Below are 19,379 nucleotides of genomic sequence, written 5' to 3'. Positions count from 1 at the left end.
GTGCAACAATTGAACAACCTGAGCTATCGCTTAGGCGTGACTAATCCTCCATTTAGGCAGAGGCACAGCAATGATGAGGGAGGCTCCATCTGTAGGGAGCACATTTACATGGGCTGTCAGAGCAGCATCTTCTTCTCCCAACAAAAGGGCTTTATGCTCATCGTCTTCCTACATATTCAGTGGAACACATTTTGCATCTTACACACATGGCCTATTTAGTGAATCCCATTTATAGACAGGGTTCTAGCAAAAAAATGTAATGTACGATAGTGATCCATCATAAAGACAGAGAAGATGTCACTCACTCTAATGATGTATTTGAGACATATTGTAGGATTTATAAGGAAAGTTGATCAATTACTGCATGTATAACCAGCTGGACTCACAGAGTGCAGAGCATTCTCTTAGGAATTTCAAAAGAGCGCAGACATTCATCTATTATGTGCCAGACAATCATGCATATTTGCGCATAGTGAAATGTATTGTGGGTCCATATTTCCCAGTTGTAAATTATCCCCCATGATTTCAGTGCAGAGAAAACCAATGATAGCTAGAAGGAAGGCTATGGGGTTCATTCTGAGGGTTCAGTATGGATTACCGGTGGGCGGGGTGCAAGCTGTCAAAATCCCGACAGCGGCATCCCGCCCGCCAGAATGCTGGCAGCAAGGCGAGTGCTAAGAGTCCCCTTGCAGGATCTATTCCCACTCTGTGGACGAGTGGGAATAGCCCTGTTGCGCCAGGATTCTGGCCGGCGGCATTGTTGGCTGTCGAGAGTCCGGCATCGGTATCCTAACCGTCGGGATCCCGACAGCTGGTAAATTAAATGCATCCCTATTCTGAGTCACATACAGATTGGCTATATCGGCCTGATTCGGATTTGGAAGCAAGGTAGAAAAAGCACATAAGATTGTATCTGGAGCAAACCATTTTGAAATGCAACGGGGAGGAAATACATTTTTTTCTGTGCAGGGTTAATACTGGCTGCTTTTGCATGTAGCAAATATCACTGCACATGTTACATCTGTCCCACCTGCTTTTTGCTTCCACATCTTAATAACCCCCAATTTGCGGGCAGCTGTGGAAAACTGACTTACTACACTATGTGGACAAAAGCTATTGGACACTGACAGCAAACAAATTTTGTGGATGTCAGTACTTTGTATGTCCACCATGTGCAGTGATTACTGCAGACAGTCCTCTTGGCAAACTGACCACAAGTTCCTGATCAACAGCAGAAGGTACATTTTGCAGTTCTGCCTTAAGTACATCGACCAATTGTGACACTGAAGAAGGTCAAGTCGGCCTAAAACACACCTGTCACTCCAATTTGTCCCAGAGGTTCTGAGTGGGGTTAAGGAGTTTGCCAGTCCATCTGGGCCATTGAATTTTCTGTATACTAGTCCAGCATCACCCTTAAAACATGACAGGTGGCAATATCGTCTATAGGGAGCACAGAGTTCTTGAGAAGAGAACATCTCTATACTTCTTAGAGATTTTGTGACCATGCATTACAACTAGTGGGTCCATGCTAAACCAGCTGAAACAGCCCCACAGCATAACACCACCACCACCTCCATGCTTTACTGTAGGTACTGTACACTCTGGCATCAGATGTTCTCCTGGCACTCGCCGAACCCAAACACATCCATCTGATCTGAAAAGTGTAAATTGTGATTCGTCACTTCATAACATTCGCTGCCATTCTTCCATTGTCCAGTTTTTGTGCTCTTTACACCATTGTTAGTGCTGGACTGCATTCTTCTTTGTGATTAGAGGTTCATGAGCAGCTGCTTGCCCATAATATTCAAGTGCATGGGCCTCCCTACGAAGTGTTCTTCTCTAAACGGGCACATTAGTGGCCATTTAGATGTCATGTGCAGTGGTATTCATGGGTGGGATGACCCGTGTTCTTTCGCAGCTCACTGGTTATCACTCTGCGGTCCCTGGGTTGCAGTTTCATTTGTCGTCCAGGACGAGGTGCATTCCTGCAATGACCTTTTTCTTCCACGCATTAATGACAAAAGACACAGTGGATTTAGGAACCTTCCTAACATCTGCAATGTTTCTCACACTTATACCTCCGATCGAGCAGCATACGATAACTCGGTTATCTCCTTCCTCCTTTCAATAGGCCATTATGTTTGCATATTATCTAATCAGTGCCCCTCTACTCACTTTATACCCTCGGTCCATTGTTTTTAGAGCAGCAGATCTGTTGGAAACAGGCTTCCCTTCCGCGTACACACATCTCAGTATTGCACAGAGTTCTAGATATGCCCATGACAGTCTTGTGACATTCCCCAAAGACCATACTTGCCTACTGTCACGGATCGGCCGGGAGGCTCTTGGAATTCAGGTAGTGCTCCTGGCCCCACAGAAAGATAGGCAAGTCTCCCAGAGTTGGCTTAACCATTCTCAGCCTCCTACATCCCACGCAGCATCATTGCAGCTGTTCTTTAAAGTAGGTGGTCTGGGAAGACTGATGAAGCGATTCGCTCTCAATTGTGTCATTGTAGCCCCGCCCCCACACTTTTCAATGCTGGTAATCTGATCATTGAATAGCGGGGCCACGATGACGCGATCGCACTTCCATGCCCCCTCACCACCCACCGATTATGAGGCCAGGCTCCCTGCTGTATGACCTGGCTGCCAGAAAGTCGGTAAGTATGCCCAATACAGGGCTGTTTTGTGAGCTCACATTTAGCTGTCATGTTCCGGGCCGAATGGGCCATTTTCACAGAAAGACTGATCCAACCAACTCAGAGTACTGTAGGACGGAGATAAGCGAAAATGCGTCCGTGCACAGAGAGCCGTCCGACAGCAGATTCAGGCCCCATAACAGCAGAAGAGTGTAGAACAGACAAAAGAGTGTACCTCAGTTTTTCAGACCATTATTATTAGGGTCATTGTCAGAGATATGTTAAAATATTTATTTGAAAGATCTTCAAAGTAAGCCTGCAGGCAGCAGACATTTTATTTTACTGCAGAGCTCAAGAATGGCTAAAATGTGTATGTAGAGATGGATTAAGGCTCCAGGGTGGCCAGGGGCACTAAAGAGCAGGGGGCCCCCATGGACTAAAATAAAAGTTTTATATATCTATATATATCTATATATATATCTATATATATATATATATACACACACATACACACACACCAGGCTTGATCCGGCACTCCGCTCTCTGCTATAAATTATCTTGCTCTGGTGCCCTCTAGTTTGAAGTGTCACTCGATGCAGGCGGCACTCATAGGCTTGTAGCGTTTATAAATGCTGTGTTTCCTGATAAAGGGGACTCGATCCCCGAAACTTAGAAATAAACATTTCACAGTTTTATTCACGCTACAAGTCTCTGCGTGCCACCTGCATTGGTATATACATATATATATATATATATATATATATATGTGTATATATATATATATATATATATGTGTATATATGTGTGTATATATATATATATATATATATATATACAGATGGGGCCTCGCTCATCTAGTCTTCTCTACTGCGCCTAGGTGCACCATGTCTTATTAGTATAAGCCTTTCATCTATTGTTCTCAGCTGCAATACAATACAGAGAGAACAATACAGCAGGAAATTAAGTCATTACAGCAGGGGATTAAGTCCGACTGCCCTGGCTCAGTTAATCCTATTAAAGGGATAGATGAGGAGGACTTCATCTGTATATCTATATCACTGGGCACCACACACACACAGAGGTGCAGGGGGTGCAAAGTGGATCAAACATAGGGGAATGGGGGCACAGAGTATCATGAACACAGGGTACGGGACACACAATGCACCACACATGGGGGAGCATAGAATGTTATGCACACAGGAGTAGGGGGGCACAGGCTGACACACATACACACACACACACACACACACACACACACAAAGGCTGCGGGCACAGGGGGCCACAGAACAACTTGAGGAGGGGAGTAGATGGTGCCACACACACAAAAGACAGGTGGTAGAGGGGCCACACACAGGAGGTTGGGGGGGTGGGGCAGGAGGGCACAAGGGGTCATACACACACACAGGGGGGCACAGGGGGCCACACACCAGGCTGAGGGGGGTAGAGGGTGCCACACACACATAAGGCAGGGGGGTACATGGGGCCACACACAGGGCGGTGGGGGGGCAGGAGGGCACAGGGCTCTCTGGTCACTCACCGCTAATGAGGCCCGCGGACCCAGGCACAGGATGAAGAGGAGGCCAGCGGCTGGAGGATCAGAGTGCCAGCGCCAATGCAGCACCATGGCGCCGCACTGTAGTGTGAGGCCGGAGTCGAGTACACTCCTGGAACTGTCCGGTAACTGCTTCACCCCCAACACAGGGCGGCTGCTGGAGAAGGGAGGATGGCGGGGCCGCTGAAGTCGGGCATCTTCCGGCAGGTGGAGGAGACGGGGGGAGATAGCGGATGCTGTGTGGTGTGAGAGCTCTCCGGCGCGTGGGGGGATGAGGGGGAAAATGCAGTGAGTGTAGTGTGACAGGGTACAGGAGGAGCAGCGGCCCCTGAAGGCAGTCTGGAGCCATGGCAGCCACATCCCTGCACCCACCACAGTCACACAGCCTGCATCCTCGCGCACCGCAGTAGCAGCCAGAGGGAGCACTGTCCACACACCATGTGGTGGACAGCCCCTGGGAGAGGGGGCCCAGAGTAATGTACCCCCTGGGCACCCCTTAATCCGGCTCTGTGTGTATGGGCAGATAGTTGAGGAATGTAGACTTTTGATGTAAGATCAAAATATGCAATCTGGTTTATAAAGTTTAGAAATAAGCCTATGTAGTAACAAAAGTCTTTATTATATCTCAGACAGTATTATAGTTTGAATTATAAGATAGCTAATATAAGATGTGCCCAGAGTGTCACAGTTACTTACAGGATTTTGTAGTCATTCTCTTGTGCTTTGTTTGCAGGTTATCAGCTAAATTCAGCAGAATGTGTCGATATGCGATTTAATCGAACTGTCCCGGATCACTATTGTCATCATTATCCAGAAAACAAGAAGCCTAAACCTAAGCTGAAGGAGTGCAATATGGATCCCTGTCCATCTAGGTTGGTACATAAAGCTATAGATTTGTATTGATATTGATAGTGTGCAGTAGTAGATTTAATAATAGTGTCAGGCTGTCATTGTACACATCTCACTAGAGCCGCAGAACATGGAGAAGAACAGCCTAGGAAACCCTCCAGTTTATTTCCAGTTCCTGCTCCATTTCCCTTATTCCACGCTAACCACACCTCTGCCTTTGCTTATGACACATATGTGGTTAGCCTAAGTAAATGCAGAACATAAATACATTTTACATGTAGTTTCTGAAGCAATACTGTAAGACCACCTCCTGTCTGGAGATCATTGTCTGCTTGGAAACACGCATGGCTGCTTAGTCAAACCAAATTATAATCCCATTCATTAAAATTTTAGCTGAATTATGCTGCTTCATTTAGGTAATCAGATGTCCAGACTAAGTGCTGTTTCCTCTCAAGGAGGAGAACATTAAATCCTGTGTCAATGCAGCCCTAACAGCAGTAAATCCAAGCCCCATCAATCTTCTACCTCCATGATTTAGGAGTTTGATGTTGTTGTGTCAGATCCTCCACCCACCTTGTGACTTTACTGAATCCATGATTTCCTGTCGGCTCACAGAAGGAAGTGTGTATCAGATGGGAGAGGCAGAGGAAACATTACAAGTAACTGTAGATGAAGTAAAGGGATGAGGAAAATGAATTTTGTTTATGTTTTCAAGGCTTTAACTTATATTTTGAGCTTCCACATAAATTCTTCGTTACATTAGTGTTCATTCCAACTTGGAGCCTCTTTGTCAACTACACAGTACAGGAAGAGAAGGGCAATATGGATTTGTACATGTAAAAGAGCTCTTCATATATACAGCAGTACATGTAATATTTGACCTTTATTCTGTTTGTGTTCTGAGACTATATTCAACACAGTGGCGGAACTAGCGAGCAGTGGGCCCAGGTGCGACGAAATGCTTTGCGCCCCCCCACATCCCATCCAAGTCCACCCCCTCACCCCTGGAGAGGATCTGGTGAGGTGGACCTGCTCAGGGCCAGAGAAATGGATACCTAGCAACAGTGCCGTAACTAGACATTTTAGCACTGTGTGCAAGAAACGGCATCGGAGCCCCACCCCTGCATGCAAAACAGGGGCAGTGCGCGCCGTGGGTGCGCGCAAAAATACATAGTGGCGTGGCTTCATGGGGAAGGGGTGTGGCCACAAAATAATACCAATTCATAAAACGGTGCACAGTAGTCTCCATTATTCAAATTACGCCGCACAGTAACACCACTACACCAAGTAGAGACCCTTTTACACCTTACAGTGGACAGATTCCTCTTTTTACACATTACGGCAGACAGCGTCCCCTTTTTACACATTACGGCAGACAGCGTCCCCCTTTTTACACATAACGGCAGACAGCGTGCACTTTTTACACAGAACGGCAGACAGCGTCCCCTTTTTACACAGAACGGCAGACAGCGTGCCCTTGTTACACATAGCGGCAGACAGCGTACACTTTTTACACATAACGGCAGACAGCGTGCCCTTGTTAAACATAGCGGCAGACAGCGTACACTTTTTACACATAACGGCAGACATCGTACCCCTTTTTACACATAACGGCAGACAGCGTCCCCTTTTTACACATAACGGCAGACAGCGTCCCCTTTTTACACATAACGGCAGACAGCGTCCCCTTTTTACACATTACGGCAGACAGCGTGCCCTTTTTACACATTACGGCAGGCAGATTCCCCCTTTTTACACATAGCGGCAGGCAGATTCCCCATTTTTACACACAGCGGCAGGCAGTCCCCCATTTTTGCACATTGTGGCAGGCAGATTCCCCCTTTTTACATATAGCGGCAGGCAGTCCCCCATTTTTACACATAGCGGCAAGCAGATTCCCCCTTTTTACACATTGCGGCAGGCAGATTCCCCCTTTTTACACATAGCGGCAGGCAGTCCCCCATTTTTACACATAGTGGCAAGCAGATTCCCCCTTTTTACACATTGCGGCCGGCAGATTCACCCTTTTTACACATAGCGGCAGGCAGATTCCCCCTGTTTACACATAGCGGCAGGCAGTCCCCCATTTGTACACATTGCGGCAGGCAGTCCCAACAAAGACAGAAAGACAGAAAGAAAGAAAGAGACAGAAAGAAAGAAGAATTATACTTACCCTCTCCGCAGGCTCAGGCTCCTCGGTGCAGCTTGACGATTCCCGGGCAGGAGAGAATGAGGAGGGAGGTGGAGGAGGGAGCCGCAGCAGCGCTGTGTTATTGGTGGAGGCGCTGCTGCTGCTGCCCCTCTGCTTCACTATAGGCTGTTCTCGGAAGACAGCCTATAGTGAAGCAGAGGGGCAGCAGCAGCAGCGCCTCCACCAATAACACAGCGCTGCTGCGGCTCCCTCCTCCACCTCCCTCCTCATTCTCTCCTGCCCGGGAATCGTCAATACTGGTCTGTAATTCTGAATCCCCGAGTGTAAGTCCAGTTGGTTGGCTATGCTGCAGTCTTGTCCTTTGATGTTGCGGTCGTATCATAAGGACCTCTGTTTTATCCGGGTTCAGTCGCAGCCAACTGGCGCTCATCCACTCCTGTAGTTCAGCTAGACAGCCATTCAGGGTTGCTACTGGGTTATCAGTGCCCGGAGCAAAGGACAAGTACAGTTGTGTATCATCTGCATAGCAGTGGTAGACCAGGCCATGGCGCCTGATTATTTCGCCCAATGGGAGCATGTATACTGCAAAAAGCATGGGGGATAGTATAGAACCTTGTGGGACACCACATGGCAATGGCACTGGTGGTGATGAGTATAATCCAGATTACATGCTTTGGGCACCTGGACAGAGGCGGGCCCCAGTGTAACGCACTGGTTGCACTGGCGGTAGTTCCGCCTCTGATTCAACAAGAAAAGGCAGTGCAGTTTCTTCTCTATAAATAATGAAATGACAATGAGGCTGATGTATCAAAAATGTAATACGTTTCGACAGTTTTTTGTCACTTATCGTGTCTTTTTCGTGACTTTTTTTATTTTTTTATCGAAGTATTTATCATTTATTTATTTTTTATTGAAAATGTGATTGCTATAAAAGCACAAAAATGTGATAATTATCGCAATCTACCTTTTGGTCGTTTTATCGCATGAAAATTTTTTTTTATGAAGTGCGCATGCTCTGTTTCAGAGCTGAAAATGCAGTGAGTTCCTTGGTGACGGTCAGCACATACTTGACCTACAGCAGTAAATAATAGCTAGTTTACTATGGGGACACTTATTAGAAAACTGAAAGGGGAGGGAACTTTTACAAAGACAGTTCGATTAGTTATTCTAATGACTGTTATAAACATGTTACTAAGATGAAATTCAACTGGCCTTTAGTAGTGTGTGCTGTTTACTTCCAACAGAACTATTAAGAGACTCACAAACAAAACATCTATCTATCTATCTATCTATCTATCTATCTATCTATCTATCTATCTATCTATCTACACACACATACATATATCTATATGTGTATATATACTGCGTGTTTTACTAGCATATTCTTTTTGTAAAAAAAAGTAAATTTAGAGGTGGAACTACAAGAACAATCATGGCCTATTGCTAAACTCGCCAGTAAAAGCTGGCGAAAAAAAGATCTGAAAAGTTACAGTCTATTTTCACGATAATCCAATGATACATAAGGTTTCCATTCATTTTCAATAGAAGTTGGAAAAGTTCGAACCCCCCTCCCGAAAAGTATAATTTAGCGAAAACAAAAACGATAAATAAAATTGAAAAACTTATATATATTCAGATGATACTTAAAAAATGCGAAAAGTATAGAAAAATGAAATATATCTCTTTTTTAACGCAAATAACTGTTGATAGATCAGGCCCAATAAGTGTACTTAACATACTGTATTGCATCTCACCATACCGTAGTGATACAGTAAGAAATACCCCTGTAATTTACTAATGTAGGTCATCTTACTTAATGTAGTCCCCCAAAGGACACATAAGTTGGCTGGTCAGATGTCAGACTTGTCTCTCTTTGCTTGATAAGGATAGGAGGCCTGATTCAGTGGTGCACGCAATGCCGATGTCGGACACAGTGGAGCAATTTTTTGCCACTGTGCATGCGCCAAAGCAGCAAATTGCATGTACTGCTATTGATTGCCGATAGTGCATGCACAGAGGGTTTATTCGCAAACTGAGTGACATGTAGTCAGCATTTGGGAAAGCTAATGGGTGGGGGGGGGGGGGGGTGGCTGTGTCAGGACCATTTCTTGGGTGTTCCTTAGTCAGCCACTGCAAAGTCATTCACAGCTGAAGAGGCCCCTGCATCTTAGGTGAGATGCTCAGTCTTAGACAGCATTGGGTTCCTCAGAGGTCCGATAGTGCGACCATTGTGCGTCCGATATTTCCATGTATGTACAAGATGGGCGAGTGTGAGACCCTGGCAGTGGGCGTCTCTATGCACAAGATGGTGGCTGAGCCATTAGCATTAGCGATCACAGCTGTACATGCAACTGCGTGCACCTCTAAATTGGACGCACCAGATGACTGTGCCGATTAATTTGATATGTGACACTTGTATATCTGTGTGCGACTATGTATATATATGAAACACAATGGAACATGGCATTGAAAAAAGATGCAGCTGCTGCATTGTAGCACTTCATATACAGATTCAGAGACTCCGTCACATACAGATATACAAGTGTCATATAACAGATTAATTAGCGCAGTCTCCTGGGGCGAACTAGGTGTGCAGAGTAGGGCTGTTTGGTTCGTCTGCAGCAATGGTGTATGAGGGCACATCTGTAGCCTTCAAGTCAGAACTATCCCAAAATTGCTTTGTCAATAGATCATATAGCTCACTAAGCACTTTCCCCATTGCAAACTGGATGGACCTATATGGAATATGAGGTACTTCGGGAACTATTTATAAATATGCAGCAATAGAAGGATTTTCTGTTGCCCTTCATAATAGTAATTTTATTTATATAGTGCTCTTTCTCCAACTGGACTTAATCATCGTAATAGAAAATATTCTATAGTTAGTACATATGCGATTAGTATGGATGCGATGTGTGGCGGGATGTACACCGCAAGATTAGTACATGCCGCCCTCTAAGGGCCAGATGTACTAAGCTACAGGCTCTCAAACTCAGTCCTCAGGACCCCACACAGTGCATGGTCTGCATGTAACCCAGCAGGTGCACAGGTGTATTAATTACTCACAGACACATTTTATAAGGTCCACAGGTGGAGCTAATTATTTCACTTGTGATTCTATGAGGAGACCTGCAAAACATGCACTGTGTGGGGTCCCGAGGACCGAGTTTGAGAACCTGTGTACTAAGCCTTCAAAAGTGATAAATTTCGCAGTGATAAATTGCCAACCAATAAGCTGCTGTCATTTTTCAAACCGGGCCTGTAACATGGCAGTTAGGAGCTCATTGGCTGGTTCTCTATCACTGTGAAATGTAACACTTTTCAAGGCTTAGTACATCTCCCCCTAAGGCATACCTCCCAACATGACCCTCTCCAGGACTTCCCTCTTAAATTATGATTGCCATCACCTGTGCTGAAACACCTTTCTTATCCATTAACCTGTTCAAAACAGGTACTGGTAATCATAAATTAGGAGAAAAGTGCAGAAGCAGAACATTTTGTCCCTCCTGGAAAGGGTCATTTTGGGAGGTATGCCCTAAGGGGTGTATTCAATACCTGTCGGAAACTGCTGTCTTGTCGGAAAGATGACAGTTTCCGACAAGTTTAGGTCGGAAGGGGTTCCGACCTATTCAATGCCGGGCCATTTTTTGCGACAAGTCAGGAATTCCCAACTTCTCGGAAAACACGTGGATCGGCGGAATAGCTGCGGACCCACGTGTTTTTGACGGAAACGCGGCCAAATCCGGTTTTGGCCCCGTTTCCGACAATCTCAATCCGACTTTAAAAAAAGTCAGATTGAGGAGATGAGACGTGGGAGCAGGGACATGTTTTGAGGGGTGCGGGAATGAGACGGCGGGCGGGTGAGGAGGACGGGAGAAGGAATGGAGCGGGAACGGGTGAGGGTTAGGAGGAGCTGAGAGGAGGAGACGGGTATCAGAGCCGAGACCTTGCTTGCTGGAGCCGGGTGAGTACCGTGATGTCTGGCGGCGGCGCCACATCCTCCTGCTACGCTGCTCTGCCTGCCGCTGCTGTAGGTGCTGGTGCGCCTTGATTGAAGACCACTGTGGCCGGTGCCTCCCCGATCCACCCGGCCAGACTGTGACAGCAGCCGAGGCTGACCAGGGAGCCCAGCACAGGCGGCGAGAGAGCCCTCCTCCTTCCCGGGTGTGGCTGCTGCTGTCGCAGAGAGGAGGCGCTCAGTGCTGGCACGTCTCTCAGCGCCGAGCACAGCCTGCTTGCGGCACTGTGATACATCCCGCGGTGCTCAGCATGGAGGATGTCAGTGCTCATAACCAAGCTTCCTGCTGCTGTCACCGGCTTCTTCTTCCTACTACAGTGACAGCACTTTGCCTGACGGGAGAGGCTGGTGGTCTGTCTGTGATAAACACATTATTATATATATGATGCTGGGAGTGTCCTTTCCGACAATGTCAATCCGACTTTAAAAAAAGCCGGATTGGAGTTGTCTTTGAATACTGGCTTGTCAGATCCTTTCCGTTGGAAGGGGTGTAGTATGGCATGCCGGCGGCCGGCGACCAGCATACTGGCGCCGGGAGCCCGACCGCCGGCATACCGACAGCGTGGCGAGCGCAAATGAGCCCCATGCGGGCACGGTGGCGCGCTACGCGAGCCACGCTATTTTATTCTCCCTCCAGGGGGGTCGTGGACCCCCACGAGTGAGAAAAAGTGACGGTATGCCGGCTGTCGGGATTCCGGCGCCGGTATACTGTGCGCCGGGATCCCGACAGTCGGCATACTGAAGACCACCCGTTGGAAAGGATCTGACAGCTATTGAATACACCCCTAAGGCTGTAAGGTCCCACTTGTAGGACAATTTAAGCATGAACAGCTAATGCTTTTCTCTGCCCCAAACAAGCTGGCTGTTTCCTTTTCATAGGAGTTAGCCACCCCTTTCTGGTGAGCTGCTCTCAGGTTCCATTTGTTATTAGACTGGAAATGGAAGCGCCTAGTTTTTCTTTTCATTTGTGTTCTGCAGAAGCCTGATCAGTGTGATTTGTGCAGTGCTTCTTTGTGTCTAAAAATGAATAAATAGTTTTAAAAAAAAAGAGCAGTCCCTGGTTCAAAAAATACATGGACAAAATGGGTAGAGGTCCCCCGTATTAATGAACTAGCACCAGGCTCTTGGAGATGGCTCTGGTTCTAAATATCCTAGGGTGGGGGGTTTGGGAACCAGTCCCGAGTTTGCTTTGTGTATATAAACACGGGATCCCAGCTGTCAGGTTACCGATGCCAGAATCCTGACACTATTTGAAATGGTGACACAGGCATGCCGAATAGGTAGACATCCCGACGTCGGAATTCCGACAGCCGGGATGCCAAATGGAGGTAAGCCGCGGGAAGGGGGGGGGGGGGGGGGTTAGGTTTAGGCTGCAGGGGGAGGTATAGGGTTAGGCAGCGCCCCAGGAGGGTTAGGGTGCAGGGAGGGGGAGTTAAGGTTAGGCACCCCCCTCTGAGGGTTAGGGTTAGGCAGCGGACCAGGAGTGTTAGGTTTAGGCAGTGGGGACGGGAGGTTAGGTTTAGGCACTGGCGGGGGAAGGGAAGGGTTAGGCGCTCAGTGGGCGGTTAGGGTTAGGCAGCGGGCAGGGAGGGTTAGGGGGAAAGGGGAAAAAGTATAGCACCCCTTACTCACCTCTGCTGGCTTCTTCACGGTCGGGTTCCCGTACTGATCCCATAAACTCGATTCTTTGGAAATGTCTGTGTTGCATTCTTTTCTATTGAAAGTACTTTCGAGTTGGTTCGATGGTGTATTAAATCGTAATTGCAGATTCAACTGTTTTTTGCAGTTCAAATCCTGATTGGGGGGTCATTCCGAGTTGATCGCTTGCTAGCTACTTTTAGCAGCCGTGTAAACGCATTGTCGCCGCCCACCGGGGAGTGTATTTTCGCTTTGCAGAAGTGCAAACGCTTGTGCAGCAGAGCGCCTGCAAAATCATTTTGTGCAAAACAAGACCAGCCCTGTAGTTACTCTTCGTGTGCGTTGATTCTCACGACGGAGGGACGGCTTTTGACGTCACACACCCGCCCAGCATTCGCCCAGCCATGCCTGCGTTTTCCCCGACACGCCTGCGTTTTTCTAAGCTCTCCCAGAAAACGGTCGGTTGACACCCAGAAACGCCCCCTTCCTGTCAATCTTCCAGCGTTCGGCCATGTGACTGAAAGCTTCGCTAGAACCTGTGCAAAACCACAAAGGACTTTGTAACCGTACGTCGCGCGTGCGCATTGCGGTGCGTACACATGCGCAGATTAGATGTTTTTTCCACTGATTGCTGCGCTGCGAACAACGGCAGCTAGCGATCAACTCGGACTGACCCCCATGGTTTTGCCCATTTGCTAACAAATTTGCTGCTGCATCCCGTCTTCTGATAGGCTTCTTCAGCCTCTTATAGAGTGTGGGACAGTTTTCAACTAATTTAAGGGAGAGCATGAATGGGAAAAGTAGTTGCCTCAACTTGGTTTCACACATGCATACAATGAACGAGACAGCTGATAGAGGGATCTGAGCAGGAGCAGAGGGATCAGAATGGATATCTCTTTGCAACCCTGGACTCCCCATATGAAGGACCAGGTAATTCAGAATGGGCGCCATCTGAAGATGATGTCTGTTCTCGCAATCAAATTCTGAATTTTTTGGAGTTTGACAAATACAGTTTGAGAGGCCCCCACTCTAGAATCCTTCAAAAATTAACTCAAGACTTTCCGGTTTACTCAAGCATTTCCATAATTGTCCCTTTAATATCTCCATGCTCTCTGTATTTTATGAAAAGCGTTTCTGTTCTTCATTGTTTCTTTAATGTATTATGTTAATTCTGTTAAGCGCCTTGAGTCCTATTGGACAAAGGGGGTCATTCCGACCCGTTCGCACACAGCGGTTCTTTGCTGCGGTGCAAACGGGTCGCGCATGCGCAGCGGACGCATTGCACATGCGCGTTGTTGCCTGGCGATGATCGTCGCTGGGCAACAACGGTGCCAGCGAGAAATGTGATCGCAGCGGCGATCGCAAGAAGACGGACAGGCGGGAGGCGTTCCAGGGCAGATACTCACCATTTTCCAGGCGTGGTGAGTCCAACGCAGGCGTGTCCAGGCGTTTGGAGGGCAGATATCTGACGTCAGGACCGGGACCTTCATCGCTGGATCAGTCGCACTGGGTGAGTAACTGCAGCCCTGGTCTTGTTTTGCTTGAAACCTTTTTAGCATAGCAGGAGTGCACAAGCATTCGCAGCCCTGATATGCTAAAATACACTCCCCCATAGGCGGCGTCAGGTTGATCGCATGAGCAGCAAAAAGTTGCTACGTGAGATCAACTCGGAATGACCCCCAAAGAGCGTTATATAACTAAAATTATTATTATTATTATAATACGAGAATAAGGTGTCCCCATACCAGTGTATGACTGGTAAGCAGGAGATGCGTTACCTGTTTAATGAATGGGGACAAAACTATAGTTTTACAAAAGTAGGGGAACATTAATATTTTCACCCAATTTTAATGATAAAGAAAAGACCATTATATCACATAATCTGTATTGACTGAAATATCATATGAGGCTGATATCAAGGCCGTAGCTACCATAGGTGCACAGGGAGTGCAGCTGCTATGGGCCCAGAGCTGATAGGGGCCCACCATCCCTGTCCCAGTTGCATGTGTTTTATATATATATATATATATATATATAAATAATTATTTTTTCACCATTGGGTGATAGATAGCTACCCTTTCAAACTTTTGTCTTGAGGCTTACAGTATATGTAGTTATGCCCCTGGACCTGCTCATTGTAATCTGGTATAAATGTACTGGAGTACATTATAATTAGGCTTACCATACTATCCCTTTAAACCAGGGCACTCATGAATTACATAGGTTCTGTGGCTGGTTGGCTGGCTGGCTTCAAGCCTACATTTCATCTGGTTTTAAGCAGATAGAGAACCTGCGTCATTCAGTCCTGATTTAAAGGGATAGTATGGTAAGCCTATCTGTAATGTTACATAGCATGAACTGGAGCACTGTAATTTGGCACAATATGAAGTGGAGGCACTATAATGTGGCATAATATAAACTTTGGGAACCTTAAGGGCACTGTATGCCATCTTGTGGATTGGGGGGTACTATGTGGCATAATGTGTACTGGCAGTGCTACAATGTAACATAATGTGACCTAGGACACTATTATGAGGCATAACATTAACAACTGCTGTGAAGAGGTGACTCTATAGAAGCATTGGGACAGGGGCCCCTTCAAAATGATGCTATGGTGCCCACAAATTTTTGGCTACGCCCCAGGCTGCTATATCAATATTTTCATTTTATGCCCATATCTACTGTACTTTTCTCTAACGTCCTAGTGGACTGGATGCTGGGGACTCCGTAAGGACCATGGGGAATAGACAGGCTCCGCAGGAGACTGGGCACTCTAAGAAAGATTTAGTACTACTGGTGTGCACTGGCTCCTCCCTCTATGCCCCTCCTCCAGACCTCAGTTAGAATCTGTGCCCGGCCAGAGCTGGGTGCTTTTAGTGGGCTCTCCTGAGCTTGCTAATAAAGTATTTTAGTTAGGTTTTTTATTTTCAGAGAGCTTCTGCTGGCAACAGACTCTCTGCTACGAGGGACTGAGGGGAGAGAAGCAAACCTACTAACTGCGGCTAGGTTGCGCTTCTTAGGCTACTGGACACCATTAGCTCCAGAGGGTTTGAACACAGGATCTTAACCTTGGTCGTCCGTTCCCGGAGCGGCGCCGCCGTCCCCCTCGCAGAGCCAGAAGACAGAAGCCGGCAGAAGCAAGAAGACATCGAAATCGGCGGCAGAAGACTCCTGTCTTCACATGAGGTAGCGCACAGCACTGCAGCTGTGCGCCATTGCTCCCGCATTACACCCACACACTTCGGTCACTGTAGGGTGCAGGGCGCAGGGGGGGCGCCCTGGGCAGCAATTAAGTACCTCCTGGCAAAAGCAGCATATATACAGTTGGACACTGTTATATGCATGAGCCCCCGCCATTAATTTTACACAAAATCGCGGGAGAAGCCCGCCGCTGAGGGGGCGGGGCCTTCTTCCTCAGCATTCACCAGCGCCATTTTCTCTCCACAGATCTGCTGAGAGGAAGCTCCCCAGGCATTCCCCTGCCCGATAGAGAGGGTGAAAAAGAGAGGGGGGCACATAAATTTGGCGTAAAAACAATATATACAGCAGCTACTGGGTTAACACTAAGTTACTGTGTGATTCCTGGGTCATATAGCGCTGGGGTGTGTGCTGGCATACTCTCTCTCTGTCTCTCCAAAGGGCCTTGTGGGGGAACTATCTTCAAATAGAGAATCCCCTGTGTGTGTGGTGTGTCGGTACGTGTGTGTCGACATGTCTGAGGTAAAAGGCTCCCCTAAGAAGGAGATAGAGCAAATATGTGCGTGAGAGGGTGTCTCCGTCGACAACGCCGACACTTGTTTGGATATGTGTAAGAGCTGAGGTAAATTTATTGCACAAAAGATTAGAGAACAGACAGGAAATCTACCCTTGTCTGTTCCTATGTCACAGAGACCTTCAGAGTCTCACAATGCTCACTATCCAAAATAATAAACACTGATATCGACACGGAGTTTGACTCCAGTGTCGACTACGATAATGCAAAGTTACAGCCAAGATGGCTGAAAGGTATTCAATATATGATTATTGTAATAAAAGATGATTTGCATATCACTGATGACTCATTTGTCCCTGACACAAGGGTACACATGTTAAGGGGAAGAAAGCTGAGGTAAATTTCCCTCCTCTCATGAGGAAAAAGAGCGGGAATCTCCAGACAAGAGACTGCAGCTTCCCACAAAAAATTCTCAAGCAGTATCCTTTCCCCACTAAGGCCAGGATGTGATGGGAATCTTCCCCTAGGGTGTCCCGTTTGCACAGAAGGTAGCACTAGCTATTCTCAGGGATCCTGCAGATAGCGTGCACATTCTAGTATACTACTCAGACCGGCGATTGTGTCGGCAGGGGTTTATAGCGCTGTGGCAGCGTGGACAGGTACCTTATCAGCAGAGATTGAGACCCTAGTATGCATATAGATATATATATATATATATGTATATATAGAGATATATATATATTAAAGATGCTGTCTTAAGTGATAGGTATATATATATATATATATATATTAAACATGCCCAAAGAGACATGAGTATACTGGGTCCTAGAGTCAATGCTATGTCGATTTCTGCTTGACGTGTCCTGTATAATATGCAATGGACAGATGATGCCGACTTAAGAGGCATGTGGAAGGCTGAGGATTGTGTGGAGAAGGGTTCTCGGACCTGGTCTCCACAGCTATAGCTGGTAATTCTGATATTTTGCCTTATATTCCTGCACAGCCTAGGAAAGCACGACATTATCAAATGCAGCCTTTCGAATAAAGAAACAAGAAAGTCCGAGGTGCGTCCTTTCTTGCCAGAGGCGGGGGCAGAGGAAAGAAGCTGCACAACACAGCTAGTTCCCAGGAACAGAAGTCCTCCCCGGCCTCTACAAAAATCCACCGCATGTCGCTGGGGCTCCACAGGCGGAGCTAGGCCCGGTGGGGGCACGCCTTCGTGAGTTCAGCCACAAGTGGGTTTACTCCCTGTTAGATCCCTGGGCAATAGATATTGTGTCTCAGGGATACAAGCTGGACTTTGAGAAGATGCCCCCTCACCGACGGCCCTGCCGGCTTCCCCCCACGAGAGGGAAACAGTGTTAACTGCAATTCATAAATTGTATCTTCAACAGGTGGTGGTCAAGGTTCCCCTCCTTCAACAAGGAGGGGGTTATTATTCGACCATGTTGTAGTCCCGAAACCAGACGGTTCGGTCGGACCCATATTAAATTTAAAATCCCTGAACATATACCTGAAAGGGTTCAAGTTCAAGATGGAATCGCTAAGAGCGGTTATTGCAAGCCTGAGAGGGGGAGATATTATGGTGACTCGGGACATAAAGGATGCATTCCTTCATGTCCCCATTTATCCACCTCATCAAGCGTACCTCAGAATTGCGGTACGGGATGGTCATTACCAATTTCAGACGTTGCCGTTTGGTCTCTCCACGGCCTTGAGAATATTCACCAAGGTAATGGCGGAAATTATGGTGCTCCTGCGGAAGCAAGGTGTCACTATTATCACGTACTTGGACGATCTCCTCATAAAAGCGAGATCAAGAGAGCAGTTGCTGAACAGCGTATCGCTTTCTCCGGAAGTGAAACGGCAACACGGCTGGATTCTATATAGTCCAAAGTCGCAGTTGGTTCTTACAGCTCATCTGCCTCTCCTAGGCGTGATCCTAGACACAGACCAGAAAAAGGTTTATCTCCCGATAGAGAGAGCTCAGGAGCTCGTGACACTAGTCAGGAATCTATTAAAACTAAAACAGGTGTCAGTACATCACTGCACTCGAGTCCTGGGAAGGAGGGTGGCATCATACGAGGCCATTCTCTTCAGCAGGTTCCATACCTTCCAATGGGACTTACTGGACAAGTGGTCCGGATCACATCTTCGGATGCATCGGTTAATCACCCTATCCCACAGAGCAAGGGTGTCTCTCCTGTGGTGACTGCAGAGTGCTCACCTTCTCGAAGGTCGCAGATTCGGCATTCAGGCCTGGGTCCTGGTGACCACGGATGCAAGCCACAGAGGGTGGGGGGCAGTCACACAGGGAAGAAATTTCCAAGGGCTGTGGTCAAGGCAGGAGACTTGACTTCACATCAATATCCTGGAACTAAGGGCCATATACAACACCCTAAGTCAAGCGGAGACCCTGCTTCGCGACCAACCGGTTCTGATCCAGTCAGACAATATCACCGCAGTGGCTCATGTAAACCGCCAAGGCGGCACAAGGAGCAGGGTGGCGATGGTAGAAGCCACCAGAATTCTTCGCTGGGCGGAGAATCACGTAAGCACACTGTCAGCAGTGTTCATTGCGGGAGTGGACAACTGGGAAGCAGACTTCCTCAGCAGGCACGACCTCCACCCGGGAGAGTGGGGACTTCACCAAGAAGTCTTCACGCAGATTGCACGGGAACTGCCACAGGTGGACATGATGGCGTCCCGCCTCAACAAAAAGCTAAAAAGGTATTGCGCCAGGTCAAGGGACCCTCAGGCGATAGCTGTGGACGCACTAGTAACACCGTGGGTGTTCCAGTCGGTCTATGTGTTTCCTC

At 47.4% G+C, this 19,379-nt stretch overlaps 1 protein-coding gene across 1 annotated transcript in view; it reads left to right on the top strand.

Moving 5' to 3' along the window:
- Positions 1–19,379, top strand: part of ADAMTSL3 (ADAMTS like 3) — a 788,444-nt gene that overhangs the window by 606,962 nt on the left and 162,103 nt on the right. Inside the window, exon 11 of the mRNA XM_063925941.1 lies at positions 4,925–5,063. Coding sequence (XP_063782011.1) covers positions 4,925–5,063 — 139 coding nt within the window. The remainder of the gene's footprint in view (positions 1–4,924; positions 5,064–19,379) is intronic.

Source organism: Pseudophryne corroboree, chromosome 6, assembly GCF_028390025.1.
Source record: "Pseudophryne corroboree isolate aPseCor3 chromosome 6, aPseCor3.hap2, whole genome shotgun sequence".
Classification (NCBI taxonomy): Eukaryota; Metazoa; Chordata; class Amphibia; order Anura; family Myobatrachidae; genus Pseudophryne; species Pseudophryne corroboree.
The sequence above is the reverse complement of the archived record's forward strand: the minus strand, read 5'-3'. Positions and strand labels throughout refer to the sequence as shown.